The sequence below is a fragment of the Zonotrichia albicollis genome, chromosome 6, assembly GCF_047830755.1.
Source record: "Zonotrichia albicollis isolate bZonAlb1 chromosome 6, bZonAlb1.hap1, whole genome shotgun sequence".
NCBI classification, from domain to species: Eukaryota; Metazoa; Chordata; class Aves; order Passeriformes; family Passerellidae; genus Zonotrichia; species Zonotrichia albicollis.
The window spans coordinates 62,413,301-62,436,561 of NC_133824.1; the positions used below are offsets into that span (position 1 = coordinate 62,413,301).

At 51.6% G+C, this 23,261-nt stretch overlaps 2 protein-coding genes across 3 annotated transcripts; one reads left to right on the forward strand and one right to left on the reverse strand.

The window, feature by feature from the left end:
- Positions 1-634: 634 nt before the first annotated feature.
- On the forward strand, positions 635-21,411 carry DNAAF2 (dynein axonemal assembly factor 2). 2 transcript variants are annotated; one of them, XM_074544145.1, is made up of 3 exons: positions 651-3,339; positions 15,373-15,519; positions 17,597-21,411. In XM_074544145.1, the coding sequence occupies exons 1-3, from the start codon at positions 871-873 to the stop codon at positions 18,053-18,055; spliced, it is 3,075 nt and encodes a 1,024-aa protein (XP_074400246.1). In that variant the 5' UTR covers positions 651-870; the 3' UTR covers positions 18,056-21,411. The 2 variants fall into 2 exon arrangements, with proteins under 2 accessions (XP_074400247.1, XP_074400246.1); XM_074544146.1 differs by lacking the exons at positions 15,373-15,519; positions 17,597-21,411 and adding an exon at positions 5,286-8,175 and having other exon boundaries at positions 635-3,339.
- On the reverse strand, positions 20,780-22,629 carry MGAT2 (alpha-1,6-mannosyl-glycoprotein 2-beta-N-acetylglucosaminyltransferase). Its single transcript, XM_005496722.4, has one exon. It carries the CDS (start codon positions 22,532-22,534, stop codon positions 21,197-21,199), a length of 1,338 nt encoding a protein of 445 aa, XP_005496779.3. The 5' UTR covers positions 22,535-22,629; the 3' UTR covers positions 20,780-21,196.
- Between the last annotated feature and the right edge of the window lie 632 nt (positions 22,630-23,261).

Sequence of the window (23,261 nt, forward strand, 5' to 3'; positions counted from 1 at the left end):
AGTTTTTATTTCTGCTGTTAACTAAACTTACACATAGTAGTGAAACAGCTGATCTAGTTATGCTTGTGATAATTGAACTGCCTCAGTGAATGTGTGATGGAGACCCTACTGCTGTCAACACCTGTGTGTAAAAATTACAGAGCAAAACACAGACTGAGGAGATGATAATGGACTAAAACCACAGCAAAAAATGTGCATGCTCTGAAAAGGTGGACCCAATGCTGAACAGTTCTTAGAACCCATAAACTAATTTTGGGGAAAGTTTAAATATGCATAATGATGAATATGCAGTAGGCTGATACAATAGAAAGATGATATAGTGAAAATATAATAGTAAAGGGTTTCTCCAAAATAGCAGGAGTGCTCTTGGCTGAATGCCAAGCACCCAGCTGTTACCTTTGCTTTATTTTTGTATCCTACTGTCCTCTATGAAACTTTTAAACTTTACCAGGAAAGTGAACCTGGTTTTTCACAGCAGGAAGGAGGAGGGACAGCAGGATATGGGCTCTGAGGGCAGCTGGGCCTGCTGAGGATTTAAAGCTGCTCTGTGAGGGGATGGCAGTGGAGCTCAGAGTTCCACATGGGGAGGAACATAGACTTTGCAGAAGGATGAGGAGATGAGGGTGGGAATGCAGCCCTGCTGATGCCAGGGCTGCTGGCTGGAAGCCGCTGAGGGGAGGGGAAAGGCGAGGCCGGGACGGGGAGGCCTCGGCCCTGAGGGAGTGCCCGCCATGCTGTTTGCCGTCTCCATAGCAACGGCCGCGCCAGCGCCGCCATCTTGTTTACCGTCACCACGGCAACGGCCGCCATCTTGATCGGCATCCCCACAGCAGCGCTCCCGGCCAGGCCGAACCGAGCCGTGCCGGGGCCATGGCGAGCGCAGAGCGGCTGCACGACCTGAACCTCAGCGCCGAGGAGGCGGAGCGGCTCCGGCGCGCCTTCCGCGACGAGCAGTTCCGCGTTCTGTTCGCGGAGTTCGCGGCCGAGCTCACCGACCCCGAGCAGCGGCGGCTGTACGAGGAGGAGGTGGCGGCGCTGGAGCGGGAGCGCGGCGTGGAGGTGCGCTTCGTGCACCCGACACCGGGCTTCGTGCTGCGGACGAGCCAGGAGGGCTCCCGCCGCTGCTACATCAATGTCTGCAGCAACCCGCTGATGGGGGAGCCGCGGGCCCGCCCCGAGCGCGGCGGGCAGCGCTGGGAGCTGCCCTACAGCCTGGCCCCGGGCCGCGAGGAGCTGCGCCCCGCCGGCCGCCGCCGCCTCCTGTACGACGTGGTGTTCCACCCCGCGACGCTGCGCCTGGCCGCCCGCAGCGCCCGCTTCCGCCGCCTGCTCCGCGACACGGCGCTGGAGGCCGTGGAGAGCCAGTGCGGGGTGCGGCTGGACCGCAACAACGCCGCCATCCTGCGAGGGGTCTCCTACAAGGGCATCCCGCAGGCGCCCGTCATCCGCTCCCCGCTGCCCGGCGGCGCCCCGAAGCCGCCCGACGACGGCGAGTCCCCGCTGCCGCCCTTCCCCTTCCCGCCCGCCGCTCCCCCGCCGCCCGCCGCCAGAGCCTCCTCGCCCGCCGCGCCCCCGCCGCCCTCCGGCCCCACCACGCCGCGCTGGAGCATCCGCCACCGCTCCTACGTGGACCTGCAGGACTACCGGCACTGCCGCGACTCGGCGCCCAGCCCGGTGCCGCGGGAGCTGGTGGTGACGGTGGAGCTGCCGCTGCTGCGCTCTGCAGAGCAGGCGGAGCTGGAGATCCGCGGGCGGGAGCTGCGCCTGGACTCGCGCTGTCCCGCCTACCGCCTGCGCCTCCGCCTCCCCTACGACGTGGACGAGAGCGGCGGCCGGGCCGCCTTCAACCGGGCCCAGCGGCAGCTGCAGGTCACGCTGCCCGTGGTGCTGCCGCCCGGCCCGCGGGAACCGCCGGGCCCGGCCGGGGAGCGGCTGGAGGAGGCCGAGGGGCCGGCGGAGGCAGAGGCGGGGGCAGGGCCGGCAGAGGCGGGCGGCGGAGCGGCTCCTCCCCCGGAACTCGGGCCTGGCGGCGCGGCCCGGGACACGTGTGGCGGCGGGGAGCCCGGTGATCCGCTCACCGAGCCCCCGGCTGACCCTGACCCACGTTGTGATCCTCCCGCTGGTCCGTCTGCTGAGCCCCTCGCTGAACCGCCCCTAGAAGCACTCTGTGATTCCCTCACAGAACCCTCGGGTGAACCTCTCGTTGATCCAACCTCTGAACCCTTTGCTGACTCCCCTGCTGAACCCCCCACTGAACCCTCCACTGATCCAACCTCTGCACTCCCTGCTGAACCAGCTACTGATCCAGCCTCTGAATCTGCCAGTGATCCAACCTCTGCACCCCCTGCTGAACCTGTTACTGATCCAACCTCTGAATCTGCTCCTGATCCAACCTCTGAACCCGCCACTGATCCAACCTCTGAACCTGTTACTGAATCAGCTACTGATGCAACCTCTGAACCTGCCCCTGATCCAACCTCTGAAACCTCTGCTGAACCCACCACTGATCCAACCTCTGAACCTGCTCCTGATCCAACCTCTGAACCTGCTCCTGATCCAACCTCTGAACCTGCCCCTGATCCAACCTCTGAAACCTCTGCTGAACCTGCCACTGATCCAACCTCTGAACCTGCTCCTGATCCAACCTCTGAACCTGCCCCTGATCCAACCTCTGAACCTGCCCCTGATCCAACCTCTGAAACCTCTGCTGAACCCACCACTGATCCAACCTCTGAACCTCCTGCTGAATCTGCTCTGGATCCAACCTCTGAACCCCCCACTGAACCCGCCATTGATCCAACCTCTGAACCCTTAGCTGACTCCCCTGCTGAACCCCCAGCTGAACCTCCCATTGATCCAACCTCTGAACCCCCGGCTGGTCCAAGCACTGACCCCCGCTCTGATCCCTTCACCGCCGCTGATCCCCCCTCACAATCCCGCACCGAGCCGCCGGCCCTGCCCTGCCCCGGTCCCGCTTCCCCCATGGCCATCCCCGCTGCAGCCCTGCCCACCGAGGGCCCCGCCATTGACACGGCCACATGCCCTCCGTTCCGTGCCCGGCAGGACGAGGTGTCCGTCACGCTGCTGCTGCTGGTGCCCGGCATTGAGCCGCAGAGCCTCCGCGGCCATGTGGGCACGCACCACTACAGCCTCCGCTTCCGCACCGAGCGCGCTGCCTTCGCCCTGTTCCTGCGCTTCCCTCGCTCCGCAGCGCTGCTGAGCCCCGAGAGCAGCGTCAGCGTCTCTGCCCACAACGCCGTGGTGGGGCTGGCCAAGGCCCCCGGCAGCACCGGGCTCTGGGACGGCTTCAGCTTCGGCCCCGAGCCCTCCGCCCTGCAGGTAACGCTGCTGGCACGCCTGGGTGTCACCTGTGTTATAAATGAGATGCTTGAGTAGGCCAGTATTCAAGCAGCAATCAATTTATTAATAATTATGAGCAATAACCTCACAATATATATAATATATTTTATATATATATAATTATTATAATAAGTATGAGCAATACAGTGCTGGCTGCAGTGGGGGAAGTTTTCCCTCCAACTGCACCCCAATAGTTGAGGCTCACAGGTATTTATAGGGGTACTTATCAGCTTTCTCAGCAGTTTCTATTCCCAATTTTTACTCGTCACCAGTTTCTATTCCAAATTTTTACGTCACAATTCTATACACTGTTGTGATTTAGTCGTCTTCAGGATGTGCCTCCCGAAAGGAGTATCCCCATATGGTGGGGTCTGGCTTCCATAACAGAGGATTAACCCTTAAAAGCACCAGCCTGTTGCATATTCATACAGCTCATCCATGGTGCATAAATTCCATTCAAACGCAGGATTCTGTCTGGGCAGTGTCAGCTTCTTCCTCTGAATCCTGACAGCGCCTTTGAGGCAGGAAGAAGTTCATTTCTCCTGATAATGGAGCAGTAAATTCTCTTTCTCTGAAAGATTCAGGTGTCCTGTGGCTGCTATGTCAGTGCAAGTCCTTTCTTTAAAGAAAGTATCCTACATAGCACAGTTTCTATTTTAACCTTATGTTAAAACCTAAAACTATATTTAACTCACTATTTAAGAGAATTAACACAGCATCACTTTCTAACACCACACACATAATATTCATTTGAATAATTGCGAAAAGCCACATATAAAATCCGCATTTTTCCCGTACCTGACGCGAGGCCCAGCTCGGTATTTCCCCCCTGCCCGGGTTGAGTGCTGTTTGCCAGCGCTGCCTCGGGGAGGTGCCAGGGGCAGCTCGGAGCCTCCTCCCTCAGTGCCGGACCCGATTTGTGCGAGCCTTGCACAAGGTCACACCGTGGATGGAGCTGACACCGTCCCCCTTGGAATTGGAATGACTTCTCCCTCACATACACGTTTTTGTCCAAGGGAAATTCTGGTGATGAATGAAAACGGTGCCTGTGTCCTCCATGTCCTTAGTGCTCACTTTTAATGCCCTGAAAACTGCTCGTGCAGCCTGTTCACACAAAGAAGGCTCTTTATGATCCACCAGGCTTACACACACCGTCATGAAGTGTAGAGAAGTGTCCCAGTGTCTGTGTTTTGGGACAGAATTCCCATTTACAGCCACAGGAACCCCCAGCAGTTCAAGCAGAGCAGAGCAGCCAGCAGCAGCTGTGACCTGTCCTGCTTTGCTGGGGCAAATCTTCACCTGCTCTGTCTGAATGTGACTCTAATTTAGTATTTTCTATTTGATGGGTTGTTGGGCAGTGATGCTTCTGTGGTGGGACACTGCATCCAGTGTCCCCAAAGGGATGCCCACCTTGTGACACTGTTTGACCAGAACCACTCACAGGAGTTCTGTGCAGAGCCACGTTCCTCTGTGAGCTCAGACTTGCAGACAGTTTCTCATGAGCAGGGATTAAAGCTGCCCAGCTCTTGTGCAACCTTCCAGCCATGGGATTTGGAGTTTGGCTGGAGCTGAGAGCAATAAAATGCTCTGCAGTCTGGCTCACGTGCAGTGGGATTGCACGTCCAGGAAGCTGGCAGGCTTCAGGCACATCCACAGGGATGGACTTGGCTTGGGGCAGCTCCGTTGCTCCATTTCTCCAACCAGAAATGCCTCGTGCATGGTTTTGAGAGATATTTATCCAATTAGTGTTTGTGCAGCTGAAACCACGTGGAGTTTGCCATTTAGCAGCCCCACACCTTTTACAGCAGCAATTCCTGTGAAGGAGGAGCTGATCATTTCGGGGAAATCTCAAAGATGATGAATTTATGGAGAGCCACCCACGCTGAGCTGTTTGCTGAGCATTTCCTTTGCTTTCACCCGAGCAGGAGCCTGCAAGTCTGTGCAAGTGGGGCCACAGAACACTCAGTGCTGCTGTTCTCTGCTGGCATCTGGCACTGCCTGCTGCTGCCACGTCAAAAAAGCCACTGTGTAAACTCCTGCCTGCTCCCTGTGCAGGTCCTGAGGCTGCCCAGGGCACTGGGGGAGTCCCCATCCCTGGGAATGCTCAGAAAACCTGGGGATGTGGCACTTGGGAACATGGGTCGGTGGTGAACACGGTGGAGGCTGCAAGTTTAGGGTATGGATTTGTTATTGCAATTGGAGGAACATTTTGTGATTGAAAGGTTTTAAAAGGCCACCCAGTAATGAGAGTTTTGGCTTTGTGAGTTACAAAAACCCTTTGAATGTGGTGATTTTATTACATATTGCAAAATGTTTTGGGTGGAGTAGGAGAAAGAGGTTGGGCATTACTCATCAGCTTCCTGGCCATTCATTCACAGCAGACTCCAGGAGATTCTCCTGGCCTCCAGTCCTGCTGGACACTGCAAATTGGAGCAGGAGAAATAAACTGAAGTCATTTGTCCTGTTTGCTTTTTTTCAAATCTCTGCTATTTCCCCAAAGTGCCTGAGAGCTGCTCAGAGTGAAGGGAGAAAAATGAATATTTAATTAGAGCCACTATTACTTGCTGCCTTCTGGCCATTGACCATTTGTTCCTGGTCGCTTTTCTGCTACTTGTGTTGATTCCCTCAATTTGTCTGATGCCACCTTGGGGCTTTTCCTGCCTGGAGTCTCGTTCTATAAATCAGAGCTGTTCTTGCACTGAGACCTGTAAGGAGCCACATCAGTCACTGCAGAGAGCAGAGCTGGGCCTGGAGGGAGCTTGGGGTGAGGCCAGTGGGAATCTTACCCTGGAGCAGGAATTTCATCCGGAGCAGAATCTCATCCTGGAGCAGGAATCTCATCCTGGAGCAGGAATCTTATCCTGGAGCAGAATCTCATCCTGGAGCAGGAATCTTATCCTGGAGCAGGAGTTTTATCCTGGAGCAGGAATTTTATTCTGCAGCAAGAATCTTATCCCAAAGCAGGAATCTTATCCAGGATCAGGAATCATCCTGGAGAAGGGATCTTATCCTGCAGCAAGTCTTTCATCCTGGAGCAGGAATTTCATCCTGGAGCAGGAATCTTATCCTGGAGCAGGAATTTCATCCTGGAGCAGGAATCTTATCCTGGAGCAGGAATTTTATCCTGAATCCTGGAGCAGGAGTTTTATCCTGGAGCAAGAATTTCATACTGGAGCAGGAGTTTTATCCTGGAACAGAAATTTTATCCTGGAGCAGGAATTTATCCTGGAGCAGGAATCTTATCCTAGAACAGGAATTTTATCCAGGATCCTGGAGCAGGAATCTTATCCTAGAGCAGAATCATCCTGGAGCAGGAATCTCATCCTGGAGCAGGAATCTCATCCTGGAGCAGGAATTTTATCCTGGAGCAGAATCTCATCCTGAAGCAGAAATCTCATCCTGGAGCAGAAATCTCATCCTGAAACAGAAATCTCATCCTGGAGCAGGAATTTTATCCTGGAGCAGGAATCTTATGCTGGAGCAGGAATCATCCTGGAGCAGGAATTTTATCCTGGAGCAGGAATCATCCTGGAGCAGGAATTTTATCCTCCACCTCCCAATCTGCTTGTTGGCCATCTCTTCTCTCCAGAGGATGGTGCCTGGCAAAAGTGAATCAAGGAATGGTTTGGGTTGGGAGGGATCTTAAAGCCGAACCAGTTCCACGGGCAGGGACACCTTTCCCTACCCCAGGTTGCTCCAAGCCCTGTCCAATGTTTTTGACAGCTCTGGAATTCCTGCTCTGCTCCGTTCTGGGAGGTTGATGGAGCCTGGGGTTGCTGTGGTGTCCATGGAGCAGATTCCTCCCTGGGTTATTCAGAGGCTGCCCCTCCATGCCGTGGTGGCTGTTCAGTGCCTGCCCAAATCATTCCCATTAAATTCCAGTTCCTCCTTGGAGCTGGTCTGACCCATGTGCTGGTGGAAGAATGGGTTGGGCTCATCCATGCTTGAACAGAACTTCAGGAGCTGCTTTTCCTTGTGCAGTGCAGTCCCTGTGCTGGGAGAGGATCTCTCTGGAGCTCAGTTTCCACACATGCTGAGCCCTTGGAATTCCCACCCAGCAAATGCCTGTGTCCAGGAAATCTCTGCAGTGCCCTGCTCCTCCCTGCACTTGCACTGTGAGCAGTGGAAATTCACTCCTTGGCCAAAAAGAATCTCCACTCTGCACTTGGACCTGATCATCTCAGAGATCTTTTCCATCCTCCTGGTTCTATGACTGGTTATGGTGACCAGGAATCCTGTAAAAATCAAGATTCCGTAACTTTGAGTGTTGTGAGCTTAGGGTCACACATTTCAGGGGTTTGAAATTCACCTTTTGTCACTGCACCAGAGGCCACAATGCTGATCCTGCTCCAGGCCCATTTTTTCCAGGGAATCATTTCCTAACCTGAGGAAGCTGCCTGATTTCCCCAGTGCCAAAATCTCTGCTTTTTGCCTCAAAATTCCAGCCATGGGCTGTGCTCTCCCCATTGCTCTTCACTGCAGTTCATCCTCCATAACCTTCCACACTTTGTGCTTCAATCCTGGGAATTCAGGCAGGGAAACTCTTGGGAAATCAGAGAATTCCCTTTCATTTCTAGACAACACAGCCTGGGGAGAAAATGACGAAGGAGAAGGGTTGGGAGTTAAATAACCATTAATACAATTTGTACGCCTGCCAGGCAGGGATTCTGAGAACATGTCCCGGTTTCTGGTACTGCTGGAGCTGGGCAATTATGGAAATTGTGCCTTTGGAAAGCACTTGGAATGTCTGGGAATGTGTGGCCTGCTGGGGTTAAATGCTGGATTCCTAACAGAAATAAAAAGCAATTTTCTGGAGCTGCTCAGACCTGCGGGCTCAGTCCTTGGAGATGTGAAACACAACTGGCAGGGAATGAATTCTGCAGTTTTGGGGTCGTGTCTGCTAATTTCCATGGGATTAGAAAGAGCCTGGTTCCTGCAGGAATTCCCACTGATCCCACCCTTCCTGCCCCGCTCAGGGGCCTGCAGTGGGGCTGTGCAGAGGATGTGTGCTCATTGCTCTGGCCGTTCCCCCTGGGTGCCCCGTGCTGGGCAGGGAACTGCAGCCAGCCCGTCCCTTTCCTAAAGCCCTGTCAGATCTTGTGGAGAATATTCAGATTTAACTCACACAAACCCCCCTGGGGCTCCAGAGAGCACCAGGAGCAGAGGAAAACAGAGGAAATATTTCCTCTGCTTTCCTATGCATTGCTCTGTTTTTTTTTTTTTTTTTACATTTAGAGGCTGAAAAAGATTATATTGAACATTCCTGAGGAGTTCATGGTTGGAGCTGGCCCTGAGCTAGGCTGTGTGTGAGGGATCCAAATGGGAATTGCTCAGACTTAGGGAAATTTTGTTTAACTTTTCTGGGAGTGCTGAGGCCTCCATGCAGGATGTTCTACATGGGTGTGATTTTTCTGCTTGGCACAGCCACCAGTGCCTTGGGAAGGAGACCCTTTGGAGGCTCCTGGTGCTTTTTCCTTCAGAAAGCAGCTGGTAAAAAAAATGTGGAGCTGTTGGAGCAAGTCCAGAGAGGCCACGGAGCTGCTCCAAGGGCTGGAGCCAGGCTGGGAGAGCTGGGAATGTTCCCCTGGAGAGGAGAAGGCTCCAGGGAGAGCTCAGAGCCCCTGGCAGGGCCTGAAGGGGCTCCAGGAGAGCTGGAGAGGGACTGGGGACAAGGGATGGAGGGACAGGAGCCAGGGAATGGCTCCCAGTGCCAGAGGGCAGGGATGGATGGGAGATTGGGAATTGGGAATTGCCAGAGCAGCTGTGGCTGCCCCTGGATCCCTGGCAGTGCCCAGACCAGGATGGACATTGGGACAGTGGGAGGTGTCCCAGGGGGGCACTGGGTGGGGTTTAAGGTCCCTTCCCACCCAAACCATTCTGGGATTTTGGGATAAGTGCCCCTACAAGAGGCTGAGGCCTGGTAATGTGATCTGGGCTGATCCAGCTTGGCCTTGGGCACTGCCAGGGATGCAGGGGCAGCCACGGCTGCTCTGGGCACCTGTGCCAGGGCCTGCCCACCCTCACAGCCAGGAATCCCAGTTCCCAATATCCCATCTACATTTCCCTACATCACTTTTGTGGAGCTGGAGGTGCCAAAGTTCTGTTGCCCTTGGTACATGTGGAAAAGGCCAAGGACTGGAAGTGTCCCCAAGGCCTGGAAATGCCCCCAAGGCCTGGAAATGCCCCCATGGACTGGAAATGCCCCCATGGACTGTAATTCCCCCCAAGGGCTGGAAGTGCCCCCTTGGGCCATGCTGGGCTGTCCTTGTCCTCACTGAGCTCAGAGTTTGGACTCTTGTGGATGAAAGTGTTCCTTGGTTGTTGAGTCAGCCAAGCATGAGGCCTTGAGGGCCGTGTTGGGACTGCCAGACGTGGCTGTTTTAAACCTTTCCCACCTTTCATGGAGAAATCCATCCTGGAGAGCTGCTTTGCTCTCATTTCCAGGCTATTTGGAGTTATAATTTTCCATTTCCAAGCTCCTATAAAGACTTTTTGTGATAGTCAGGGGTTACTTCTAAGAAGATGCTGCTGCAAACTGGGGCTGTTGAATGTAATCCTCCAAGAGTTTATTTTTGGTTCAGTTAATTCTGTGCTCAGCATTTTGAGACTCTTGGCAAGTTTTTTGGGAGGTCAGAGAAGGACAAAGAAGGAGAACACAACAAACTTATTATTTCACATTTTTCAAGGTAATCCCTTTCCCAAGCTACATTAAGGACCATAATTAGTTTGCTTCTGCTATAAAACAAACTAATTTCTGAATAGTCTTTAATTGGTAGCTGCATTTTGGGAATACCATGACTACACAAAACAGTTATGTCAGGAAATGTTATTAACCTGCTGATGAAGCTCATCAGAGCATCTTTGCAGTCATGAGCACCTCAGAAAAGTTTTCATTTCAGTACCAAAACTTTGAGGTTCAAATTCTCAGCCCTCAGAGCTGGTCCATGCTGGGATCCCACAAATGCAGAGCTCAGGAAATCCAGGTCCTTTCCCATATTGGCATCAGTTGTTGGGTTTGGATGAGAGAAGTTGTGGCTGCCCCATCCCTGGAAGTGCCCAAGGCCAGCTTGGATGGGTTTGGAGCAGCCTGGGACAGTGGAAGGGTTGGAACTGGATGGGATTTAATTCCCCTCCCAACCCAACCCATTCTGAGATTCCCTGATCTTCTCATTCCAGGAACCACCAAAATAATTTAAGCCTGAAATCTGTCCTGCTTTTCAAGCTTGCAGGCTGTGTGGGAGGTGACTCTGGATGGAAAGTGTCTCCAATGTGAGAAATGGAAGCAGAATGAGCCCATCTGAGAGCTGGGGGCAAGGGGAGCTCCCGGTGCTGGGAGACACAGGGACGGCTTTGAACGATGAATGTTCCAGAAACCAAAGCCATCCTGCTAAGGTTTATGTTAATTTGGTCTCAGTTTAGTCACAGGGAAGAATGAATGTGTTCCAAACAGCAGATGACAGCGTGTGCAGGGAAAAACAAATTAAATTCAAAGTTGCTAAGAGAGCATCATAAATACCAGAAAATAAACGGCTTCAATTGAAGAATTATTTTACAGGGTCATTGAAATCAGCTGCAGATGGTTGTCCTCTGTTTGCTCTGGCTTGGGAGGCAGAGCAGGCTTTGGAATAAATTCCTGGATCATTTTTTCCCAAGGTCTGTGCTCTGATAACATCTGCAGCAATAGAAATGCCTCGGTGAATGCAAAGTCTGAATTCCAGTGCCTGGTGGAGCAGGCTAATGAGAATCACCTTGCTGACAACAAACACACCCCAGGGCCTGATTTATGGCAGCCGTGGGGTAGGGATGGGAAAAAATGGGAAATACTGCTGGGAATTCAGTGCTGGGCTGGGGGAAATTTGTAAAATTGGATAAAATGTTAAATACTGCTGGGAATTCAGTGCTGGGCCGGGGGAAATTTGGTACAATTGGATAAAATGGTAAATACTGCTGGGAATTCAGTGCTGTGCTGGGGGAAATTTGGTGCAATTGGATAAAATGGTAAATACTGCTGGGAATTCAGTGCTGGGCTGGGGGAAATTTGGTAAAATTGGATAAAATGGTAAATACTGCTGGGAATTCAGTGCTGGGCTGGGGGAAATTTGGTAAAATTGGATAAAATGGTAAATATTGCTGGGAATTCAGTGCTGGGCTGGGGGAAACTTGGTACAATTGGATAAAATGGTAAATACTGCTGGGAATTCAGTGCTGGGCTGGGGGAAATTTGGTGCAATTGGATAAAATGGTAAATACTGCTGGGAATTCAGTGCTGGGCTGGGGGAAATTTGGTGCAATTGGATAAAATGGTAAATACTGCTGGGAATTCAGTGCTGGGCTGGGGGAAATTTGGTACAATTGGATAAAATGGTAAATACTGCTGGGAATTCAGTGCTGGGCTGGGGGAAACTTGGTAAAATTGGATAAAATGGTAAATACTGCTGGGAATTCAGTGCTGGGCTGGGGGAAATTTGTAAAATTGGATAAAATGGTAAATACTATTGGGAATTCAGTGCTGGGCTGGGGGAAACTTGTAAAATTGGATAAAATGGTAAATACTGCTGGGAATTCAGTGCTGGGCCGGGGGAAACTTGGTAAAATTGGAGAAAATGGTAAATACTTATGGGAATTCAGTGCTGGGCTGGGGGAAATTTGGTTAAATTGGATAAAACGGTAAATACTGCTGGGAATTCAGTGCTGGGCTGGGGGAAACTTGGTGCAGTTGGATAAAATGGTAAATACTGCTGGGAATTCAGTGCTGGGCTGGGGGAAATTTGTAAAATTGGATAAAATGGTAAATACTGCTGGGAATTCAGTGCTGGGCTGGGGGAAACTTGGTAAAATTGGATAAAATGGTAAATACTGCTGGGAATTCAGTGCTGGGCTGGGGGAAATTTGGTACAATTGGATAAAATGGTAAATACTGCTGGGAATTCAGTGCTGGGCTGGGGGAAACTTGGTACAATTGGATAAAATGGTAAATACTGCTGGGAATTCAGTGCTGGGCTGGGGGAAACTTGGTAAAATTGGATAAAATGGTAAATACTGCTGGGAATTCAGTGCTGGGCTGGGGGAAACTTGGTAAAATTGGATAAAATGGTAAATACTATTGGGAATTCAGTGCTGGGCTGGGGGAAACTTGGTGCAATTGGATAAAATGGTAAATACTGCTGGGAATTCAGTGCTGGGCTGGGGGAAATTTGGTGCAATTGGATAAAATGGTAAATACTGCTGGGAATTCAGTGCTGGGCCGGGGGAAACTTGGAAAAATTGGATAAAATGGTAAATACTGCTGGGAATTCAGTGCTGGGCTGGGGGAAATTTGGTACAATTGGATAAAATGGTAAATACTGCTGGGAATTCAGTGCTGGGCTGGGGGAAATTTGGTACAATTGGATAAAATGGTAAATACTGCTGGGAATTCAGTGCTGGGCCAGGGGAAACTTGGTACAATTGGTTTGTGCAGTGAGTCAGGATTAACAGAGCAGCAGCACAGGGGTTCCTTTTTATCCTCATTTGAAGCACTGATTAATCACAGAATTATGAAATCATTATGGAATCACAGGGATCATCCAGGGCAGCTCCTGCCCTGCCCAGACCCCCAAAATCCCACCCTGGGCATCCCTGGCAGCTCCTGCAGCTCTGGGGCTGTGCGGATTCCCTGGGCAGTGCCAGCACCCTCTGGAATAGTGGAACCTCTCCTGATAATAGACCTCCCATTCAGTTTTTGTTTTTTAACTGTATTTTCGGTGAAGAAAACAAATTATTTTTCTTTAATCAGGAGGAAATTCTGCAGAAAGATTCAGGGCGTTTGTGGCCCAATGGCAAAGTCCTGATTGCTCTGAGGGGGAGAGGGTGTTCCTCACACAGCCACGGGTGCCAGGGGCAGATTCAGAGGGAAAAGAGATGATTTTCCTCATTTTATGGAGGAAAAGTAGGATGGGACTTGGTGCAGGCTGGTCTAGTGGGAGGCAATGAAAGCTCCTGAAATATCCCATGGCAGGGGTAGGAATGGGATGGATGAGCTGTGAGGCTCCCTCCAACCAAACCGTGCTGTGATTCCCTGACTTGCATTTTTCTGCTGGGAGAAAAATTTGATTTTTCCAGGGCAGAGCTGGGAATTCTCCTGCTGGGCTGCCCAGGGATGGAGTTCAGGAGCCTGTGGGATTCTGGTGCTGCCCAGATTTTGTGTTTGCAGCCTTTGCTGTGCTCTGTGCTCTGACCCCTTCCCTGGAGCCAGCCTGGAGCTCTGGCACATCCCTCTCTGCAGGCAGCAGAGGATGCAGCACCAGGGAATGAGAGTTTTTAGGCTTTGCATGCAGAAATGCAGAGCAGGGATGTTCTGAGAGGCTTTTCAGGCAGGGCAGCTCTGCTGCTGCCTGTAATCTCTCCCCAAACCATCCCAGCATCCAGCACTGGCTCCTTGCCTGGATTGTAATCTTGCTGGATAGAAAATGAATCCAGTGCTCTGCCTTGGAAAGCCAACAGTTTGTGTGTTATGACTTTCCATATTGTGGTTTCTAATTTAACTAGTGGAAAAAATAGGACTCTGGCTGATTTTTCCAGTCCTGGTTTGTTTTTTTTTTTTCCAAGATAACAGTTAAATTTTGTACCTCAGACACAATGTGACATCTGGCTGTGCATAAGGCTCCATCCACAGGGGGCCAAAAATGTGCAGAATTGCCTTTTTGCCTCTTGGTCTGAGAGATGTCAGCGATAATTGAATTTAACTTTCATTGGACTGACAGGAAGGTTGAACTGGACCGAGAAATTTAAAAGTGTGACTTCATGTGGAAGGTTTGCAACTTGTCCCTGTTATTTCCAATTAAATAAGGAAGTTAATTCCCAGAACCTAAGCTGCTCGTTCAGGTCAGACCATTTTATTTTGTCTGTCCTTCCCCTCAGCCTGCACAGCCGATGTGTGAATAACACAAGGACAGGGAAGCTCTGCAGTTCCTATCCAACAGCCCCTCCAGGATATATTTGAGCACCTTTAATTACCTGTGACTGATTTCAATCTCTCAACCTGTAGCCACACGTTTGAGGTTGTTTGTGAAGAGCCTGAAAACACGCCCCAGGCTGTGTCTCTGCCTGTGCATCCCTCTCCTCCTTTATTTGGTTGGGTTTTTTCCACCTGCCTTGTGTGCAGGGAGATCAGAGCAGCCGGGTGTGAAATGGATCCAGCCCCGAGTGCTCCAGATCTGATCCGGGAGTGGGGATCCTGCAGGGCCTCTGCGAGGAGGGCTGGGAGGGTTTGTGCTTCCTGCAGGCAGCAGGAGACAAACCCTCACTGTCGCAGACATTTCTTCATAGAAATCCTTTCTTTGGGATTTCTCCTTCTTCTGGGAAGCAAAGGGCCCCAGAAGAAGAATGTAAACAATTGTTATCAGCTGTTGTGAAATGTAGCAGGTGTCCCTGTGATTGGCTCATCTTCCTTGTGTACCATTAAAGGCCAATCACAGGAGCAGCTCAGGGACAGATTCCCTGGGCAAAGAACTTTGTTATTCCTTCTTTCTATTCTATTCTTGGCATAGCTGCTCTCTGCAACCTCTCTTTTTCTTCCTTTTAGTATAGTTATAATGTATTATATGTCTTATATCAATAAATCAGCCTTCTGATCAAGAAACAAGATTCTTGTCCTTCTCTCATCACAGTGACCGTCTAAAGTCGCTGTAATACCTCACCAGTCTGACCACGCACCTGAGGGGGGAGGAACAGCCTGGGACAGAGCATTTCTCACAGAGAGTCACCCATCCAGAGACAGAAATAATATTTCCTTTATATTTGATACCATGCAGATTTGCGCTTTCAAGCAAAATTAGCAAAGCGCTGGTTTTAATTAATTTCACCTCATTCTTTGAATGTCTGGCGCAGAATTTCTCTGTCAAGACTTGAGTGTGCTGAGAAACTTGGGAATTGCTGTCCTGGCTTTGTTTGCAGGGAGTTTTTAGCCCCAAATACCCCTGAAATTTATCACAAAAGGAACATAACCTGCTGTTTTCTCTCTTTTTTCTTTAGGAGAGATTGTTTGTCAGTGAGGAGAGTGTTGATGGATTTCTAGGCACTGCTTTATGCCCTTCCCCTTGCTCCCAATCAGCCCTGGAAAGGCAGCCATTAATTGAAGTGCTGGATGCTACTGAGGACAGAATTCAAATCAGGGTGGAGGTAAGGCCCCAGGAGCAGCACAGGCTGATTTATGTTCCTCTGCAAGATCCTATCAAATCCCACTGAGACAGCTTGGTTCCTGTTTTGTCCTGGGGCAGCAGGGAAAGCCCAGGCCTGGGGTTGTTTGCAAGTGTAAATGTCAGTTTTCAGAAGTAAAACTTGTGTTCGTGCCATTTCACGTCACCAAAGGATTGAAACCTCCTCTGTTTCATTTGGAAGGTGCAGAACTGTGATCCAGACATTTAAAAAAGTGATTTTTCCTTGCAGGAATAGCTCACCCACTCAGCCTTGTACAGGTAGAGAAATCCTGGAGGGTTTTGTCTGGGAAGAATCCTGCCTCATCTTTATTCAGTCCATGTGTTGGAATACTTGGTGGGTTCCTGTTGTGTAGATAATTAAACATGAGGCTATTAATCTTAAACACTGGTCTCAAATTCAATCCTTGTAGTCTGAGGCCTCATTCGGGCTCTCCCTCCTCTGCCTAGGACAGGGATTAAATTGTCCTCCCTTGGCAAAATGGATGGGCAGATAAGAAATTCAAACGTTCATTTCGTGAGGAGGAAAATGTGAGGAGGCAAACCCCCCACGTTCCCTGGGATTTCTGGGTAGGCACTGCATCCAAAATTCAGATGGAACTCTTCCTAAAGGGAGGATGAAAAGCAGGAAGAAGCAGGTCCCTGCTGTGGCCCTGGGCTGGGGTTAATGTGTAACTGGGTTGTTGGGAGGCAAGTTCAGAGGAAGCTCCTGACCTCTGGAACTGGGCTGGAGCCTGAGCAGCTTCCCAAAGACACTGATCCAGCTCAGCTTTCACAGCTGCTCTGGGCTGGACACAAAACATGGAATTCTAAATGCTGGAGAGCAGATGAGTCCCTTTGGGACCTCTTAAATCATCCCAGTCCTGCTCCTGTGTGGGGCCAGGAGTGGAGTTTGTGGGAAATAGAGTAAAGGTAAGGAGGCTTTTAGAAAGTTGTGAAAGCAGGTTTTAAAAATAGAAAGAGGAGAAATTTAGAGTTAGTTATAAAGTTTGAGAGTAGAAAAGTTACAATAGTGTAGTAAGTAAGGATATGAAGTAATAGTTTGAGTTTTAGATTTGGTTAAGGTAGATTTTAAGATTGTAGAAAAATATGTTTAGTATGTTACTGGCTAGAAAGTTTTTAAAATGTTCTGTAACAGAAAAATCTTTAACTACTACTACTACTATTACTAACAAGACATAAACTCATTGTAAACAATTATCTCAGCCATATCATAAGACTGAAATGAAATAAAATAAATGAAATAAAATAAAAATAAAATAAAAATAAAATAAATACACAATAGAACTCAAAAACCACATCCCAGCAGTCCCATCCCATTGATACAAACCCCAACACAGAGCTGGTGATTCCTGAGGGTCCCTTGAGCTCATGATCCCGTTCCTGTGGGAGAACTGTCCAGTTTGGAAAGGACTCCCTGGTGTTTCCCAAATTTCCTGTGGTTTGGGGGTGTGAGAAAGGGACTCAGTCTCTGGATCCATGAACCAGCTGCTCTTGGATGGATCCCTGTCCTGACTCTCCACTGACAGCACCTGTGAATTCCCAGCAGTTTTTTGCCAAAACTCCCAGGAATGGGGAAATGGTTGGACAGCACAGCACCTTTCCCAGTTCCTCCTCTCCTGAGGCAAACTGCAATTCCCAAATTAGCCCCCAGGCCAGGAATTTCTCTCATTGCAAAGCTCCAACCTTACAGCAAGAGTTGAGATCCCCTGGCTGATTTGTGGCCGCTGGGATTTGGGGATTTGGGATCAGGGATCAGGCTGGGTGTGGGGAGTGGAAAGCAGGAAACGCTGGGGAACAGAACAACTCCCTGCCCCTCATTCCCACACACAGAGCAGGAAAACCTCAGCGCTCACTCACTGGGCTTCTGGAAGGAGAATCATGGAATCTCAGCCCGATTTGGAACCTTAAGCATCATCTGCTTCCAAAGGGACACTTTCCACTGTCCCAGTGGAGCTGAGCTCTTGGAGAAACAAATCTGTCCTGTCTTTGTGTGCACAGTTTGTTCCAGCTATGAAATAATTCATTTATTTCCTTGACAGCCACAGGAACGTGATGGACAAGGAACACTTGGCAGCTCAGAGGGAGCCCTGGCCGGACAGAGCGAGAGCAAGTGCCCCGAAACAAAGGCAGAAACAAAGTGTCCTGCAGCCGAGGGAGGTGCTGCGGGCCCGGGAACAATGGGAGCGGCAGCCGGCTGTGCTTCACCCCATTGTTCGCAGGCTCAGCCTCCTGCCTCCAGCTCAGCCCTTCCCGGCGGGCCTGCGGGAGCCCAGCCCGATTTAGAAAGCGCTGCTGCAGCAGGAGGCGCGGCCACAGCCCCGGGAGCAGGGGCAGGAGAGCGGCAGGGGGACGGGGATGGGGATGGGGCTGGGGCTGGGGCTGGGGGCCCCATCCTGAGGGAGGTGAACCCCCAGGACGGCAGCGAGCGCATCCTGTGCCATCACCGCACACGCTGCCCTGTGCAGTTCCACAGCTCCCTGCTCTATGAGCTGGACTGATTTATTTATCATTGAATTCTCTTGTTTGATGCTTGTTCTGACTCCCACGGGGATGGGGCTGGGGCAGTGCCCCATCCTGAGGGAGGTGAGCCCTGAGAACGGCAGCGAGCGCGTCCTGCGCGATCACCGCACACGCTGCCCCCTGCACTTCCACAGCTCCCTGCTCTATGAGCTGGATTGATTTATTTGTTTTATCATTGAATTCTCTTGTTTGCTGCTTGTTCTGACTCCCACGGGGATGGGGCTGGGCCTGGGAGCCCGATCCTGAGGGAGGTGAGCCCTGAGAACGGCAGCGAGCGCGTCCTGTGCCATCACCGCACACGCTGCCCTGTGCAGTTCCACAGCTCCCTGCTCTATGAGCTGGACTGATTTATTTGTTTTATCATTGAATTCTCTTGTTTGCTGCTTGTTCTGATTCCCACGGGGATGGGGCTGGGGCAGTGCCCCATCCTGAGGGAGGTGAGCCCTGAGAAGGGCAGCAAGCGCATCCTGCACGATCAGCACACGCTGCCCTGTGCGCTTCCACAGCTCCCTGCTCTGTCAGCTGGACCGATTTCATTGTTTTAGAACTTCCTTCCTTTTTTGATGCTTGTTCTGACTCCCATGGGGATGGGGCTGGGCCTGGGAGCCCGATCCTGAGGGAGGTGAACCCCCAGGACGGCAGCGAGCGCGTCCTGCGCGATCATCACACACGCTGCCCTGTGCGCTTCCACAGCTCCCTGCTCTGTCAGCTGGATTGATTTCATTGTTTTCGAACTTCCTTCCTTTTTTGATGCTTGTTCTGACTCCCATGGAGATGGGCAGGGAGCAGGATCCCCCATCCTGAGAGAGGTGAACCCCCAGGACGGCAGCGAGCGCATCCTGCTTGACAAATCATTTTTGTCACCGCCTTGTGCACTTCCACAGCTCCCTGCTTTATCAGCCGGATTGATTTCATTGTTTTAGCATTTCCTTCTCTTGTTTGATGCTTGTTCTGACTCCCATGGGGACGGAGATAATGCAGGGTCCCCCATCCTGCAGGTGAACCCCCAGAATGGCAGTGAGTGCATCCTCCATGATCACCACATGCTGCTCCCTGCTCTATGAGCTGGATTATTTTCATTGTTTTAGCATTTCCTTCTCTTGTTTGATGCTTGTTCTGACTCCCATGGGGATGGAGATTGGGCAGGGTCCCCCATCCTGCAGGTGAACCCCCAGAATGGCAGCGAGCGCATCCTCCATGATCAACACACGCTGCTCCCTGCTCTGTCAGCTGGATTATTTTCATTGTTTTAGCATTTCCTTCTCCTGTTTGATGCTTGTTCTGACTCCCACGTACTGGTGGGTGACACGGAGGCCGTGGGTTCCCACTGAAACTGTTGCAACACCAAAACTTCCCATTGTTAACAGTTTATCAATTCCCCAATTTGTTGCAATAATTTTACTTGTAAGAAAAGTTGCAGTTGGAGGTGAGCTCCTGGAAAAAAAAATGTATCTTTATTGTTTACATAAATTTTTTATTCTCTTCGCACGTTTCACGGATTATTTGTATATATCCTCAGCCTAATGGCTCCCTCGGGAATTGAGCAGTAGTCATCATTTTCCAAACCTTTCATTTTGTGATAACTGCAGGATTAGACTCACAGTGATTCTTAGCAATCAAATGAAATTTCTAATTACCCAGAGAAGTTCTAATTAGTCTCCTAGAAATAATCAACATTTATACCCTGTATTCCATCCTAGTTCTGTGCCTCAGATCTGCAGCACCCAGATATCCCCCAGCTGAACAAATTCCATTGCACAAGAACATCCTCTGGGTGCATGTCTGCTCTGAAGTATTTACAACTGCTGAAATGGATTCTCTTTAGCCAGATTAGATTTGTTTTTCTCAGTTTCCCTCAAGTGTCAGCATTTCTCACCTCCCTAAAGCAGAATAACCAGGAGAACACATCTAATAATAAACTTCCTGTTCCCCTTTCTCTCTGCTGCTGAACCAACCTCTGCTTTTGTTTGAGAGGTGCTTTAGAGGAGAGTTAATTTTGCCTCTGTCACATTTCAGCGTGGCCGTGTGGTTTCAGAGTTTTCAGACACGTGTCCTGCCCTCCCTGCCTTGCTGGGCTCAGCTGAACCCCTCAGTTTTTGGGAGAGGGTGAGGCACCAGCACAGCTCCAGCCTGACCCAGCGGAACAGAACACGGAGCAGTTACCTCGCACAACTGTGGTTAAATAACCCCTGGACAAAGAAAAAAACAGCATTTTCCTTCTCTGACATATTTCTGTGTTCCACAAAAGCTGCTGAGGTGATTCTGCCACAGCTGAGTTCACAGGAGTGGCGCTGAAGCTGCTGGAGCGTTCACAGATGGCTCGGTGGCCCCAGCTCAGCCCCTTCCCACCACACTGCAGCAGTTTTCATTTTTCACACAGATCGTTTGAAACAACTTTTTTAAAAAAAAAATCCAAACAAAAGAGGTGTTGTCCACCAATTTGCTACTCTTTTCTGCCTCAATTAATGAGTATCATTAAAAACTTAATGAAGTTAAATGCACACTGCTGGAAGGAGTGATGGCACGTGTCCAGCCCCTGGGATTAAAGAAGAGAAACTCCCCCCTCCTTCCCACCCTGGCTTTTCAGGAACACGAGGTGACATCATCTTTTTGCTGACAATCAACAACTTCTCTAGGCTTACAAAACAACGGCATTTTTTTTTTATTTCGGCAGAACTAAAAAAATCATATATTTATCTACATCGTAGTAAAAACAATGAGATTTATTTTCATTTCATATCCTTCATATATTCATCGACACGGCGCAACCGAACCGGGACTCGGGGATCGGGCGTGAGATGACCCCGGGTGGGACCCCAGGCACCACCAGAGCTTTGAAGCACCAAAAAAGATGCACTTAAAAGTGTTCTCCTCCTCCTCCTCCTCCTCCCAGCAAACACAGCAGCAGGTCACTTTTTGCGTAGGGGCTGCAGCACGTCACCCGTTTCCAAAACGTGGTTGCCAAACATGAGAGATTACTATTTTGGGACACCTTTAACAAGAATGTTTATTCATATTAAAGCAGAAACCAACTCATAAATGCTGTTTATACACGTGTGTGTGCCTGGAAAGGACACAATGGGACAAGTCAAGGAGAAAAGGCGCTGCGAGGAGGGTCCTCACTGGAGTCTGCGGTAGCTCTTACAGAGTTCGTGGTCCCTGATGTCTCCCCAGCCTCCGTTCTTGACGTGAGGGGACAGGGGAGCCATGGAGTACCTTTTACTGACACTCATCGCCTCGGGAAACAGGTACTGTTGGTTGCTGTTCAAGAGAGAGTCGATTTTGGCACTCTGGGTGGACGGTCTGCAGGATTTCTTGTGGTGCATGCCACAGTCCCCCGTGTGAAAAATCCTGGGGATTTCGGGAACCAGCACTTTCCAGAACTTTGGAAGACAAGAGACAGTCAAGTGCTGCAGAGTCCAGTCCCAGTTGTAGTCATCGTAGGTGCAGAAGGCGTCCGTGCACTCGATGAGTTTCTGGTAGGTGTCTCTGCCGAAGGCCATGCCCATGTTGTGCTCCGTGGACTTCCACGTCTTCATCTCCACCTTGTCGGCGCGGCCGGCGAAGCCGCCCCGCACGGGGCTGTAGGTGCCCAGCGACACGAGCTGGCACTCGGGGCACTCCCGCTGGCGCAGCGCCCAGAGCCGCTTGAGGACGTGGTAGAAGTCGGGCGCCAGGTAATGATCCTCCTCCAGGAACAGCACGGGCCCCGCGTGCTCCCGCAGCGCCCGCACGCGCTCCCACACGAAGTGCAGCTTCCACCACCAGTGGTGCTTGGTCTGCGCGAAGCGCGCCTCGCGGTAGTGCCCGAACGAGTCCGGGAACTCGGCGTTGATGCAGCCCAGCCGCAGCGCCGCCGCCTTGCCCACGTCGCGGGGGCAGTCGCGGGGGTCGTGGCCCGGGAACTCGCGCGGGTACAGCTGGATGCTGAACGGGAAGAACACCTGCAGCACCGGGCAGAAGTCCACGCGGGCCGCCAGCCGGTTCAGCTCCTCGGCCCACAGGTCGTGGCTCAGCACCAGCAGCACGTTCTCCACGCCCGGCGCCCGCCGCAGCGACTCGAGCAGCAGCCGCAGGTGCTCGGCGCGGTCGTGCACCTGCACCACGAGCACCACGTCGGGCCGCGCCGGGAAGCGCCCGGCGTTCCGCACCGGCTGGTCGAAGTTCAGGCGGTACACGAGCGAGCGGTAACTCAGCGTCGCGTTCTCGGACAGCTCCTCCGCCGCCACGGCGACCGACGCGTTGGCGGCGGGGCGGCGCGGTACCGCCGGCGGGGGCTCGCTGACCCGCGGCGGCTCCCCGGTGCTACCGGGACCGCCCCGCTGCTGCTGCTGCTGCTGCTGCAGCTGCTGCTGCCGCCGCCGCCCGCCGCCGCCGGTGCCCCAGAGCGCCAGGGCGCAGAGAGCCAGCGCCAGCGCCAGCAGCAGCACCTTGCGCTTGTAGACGCGCAGCCGCATCGTCCCGGCGGCGGCGGCCCCGCTCCGCCGCTCCCGCCGCCGCCGCCGCCGCCGCTCCCGCTCCCAGCGCGCGCGCGCCGCCGCCGCCCCGCGCGCACACGTCGCCGCTCCCCATTGGCCGCCGCTGCGGCGACCGCCGCCTCGCCATTGGTGGGAGGAGCCGTCAATCAACTACTCGGCGCTTCCGCCGCGCGCGGGGGGGCCGCGCAGCCGCCGCAGCCGCACCGCGCTCTGATTGGGCGGCGCCGGGAGGGGCGGGGCCAAGGCGTGAGGGGAGGGCGGGAAGGGGCAGCGGAATCCTTCGGGATTGGGATAAAAAGGGAAAATAGCTCTGGAAATGCAGGGAAAACACACGGAAATCAGCCGGGAGCCGCGGGAGTAACATAAAAAATAAGTGAATACTAGGTTTGAAAAACTGCACGTTAAAAAGCATTCTGTAATGACAAGAAGAAGGTGAGAAATCACTCTAGAAATGCAAGAATAAGGTAAAATCAGTGTAGGGCTGAAATAATAGGATAAAGTAACTCTAAGATTGAGAGAAAAAAACCCTGAGATTTACAGAATAAAATAATTATAGATTTGAAGGATTAGTGCTATGAACCATTCTTGAATGGTAAGAATTAAAAAATTCAGATTAATTAATTCTAGAATCGCAAGTTTAGAATGACTCCAAAGTGTTCAACACTAATGTAAGAGTAAAATAATTCCAGAATGGCAAGAACAAGGT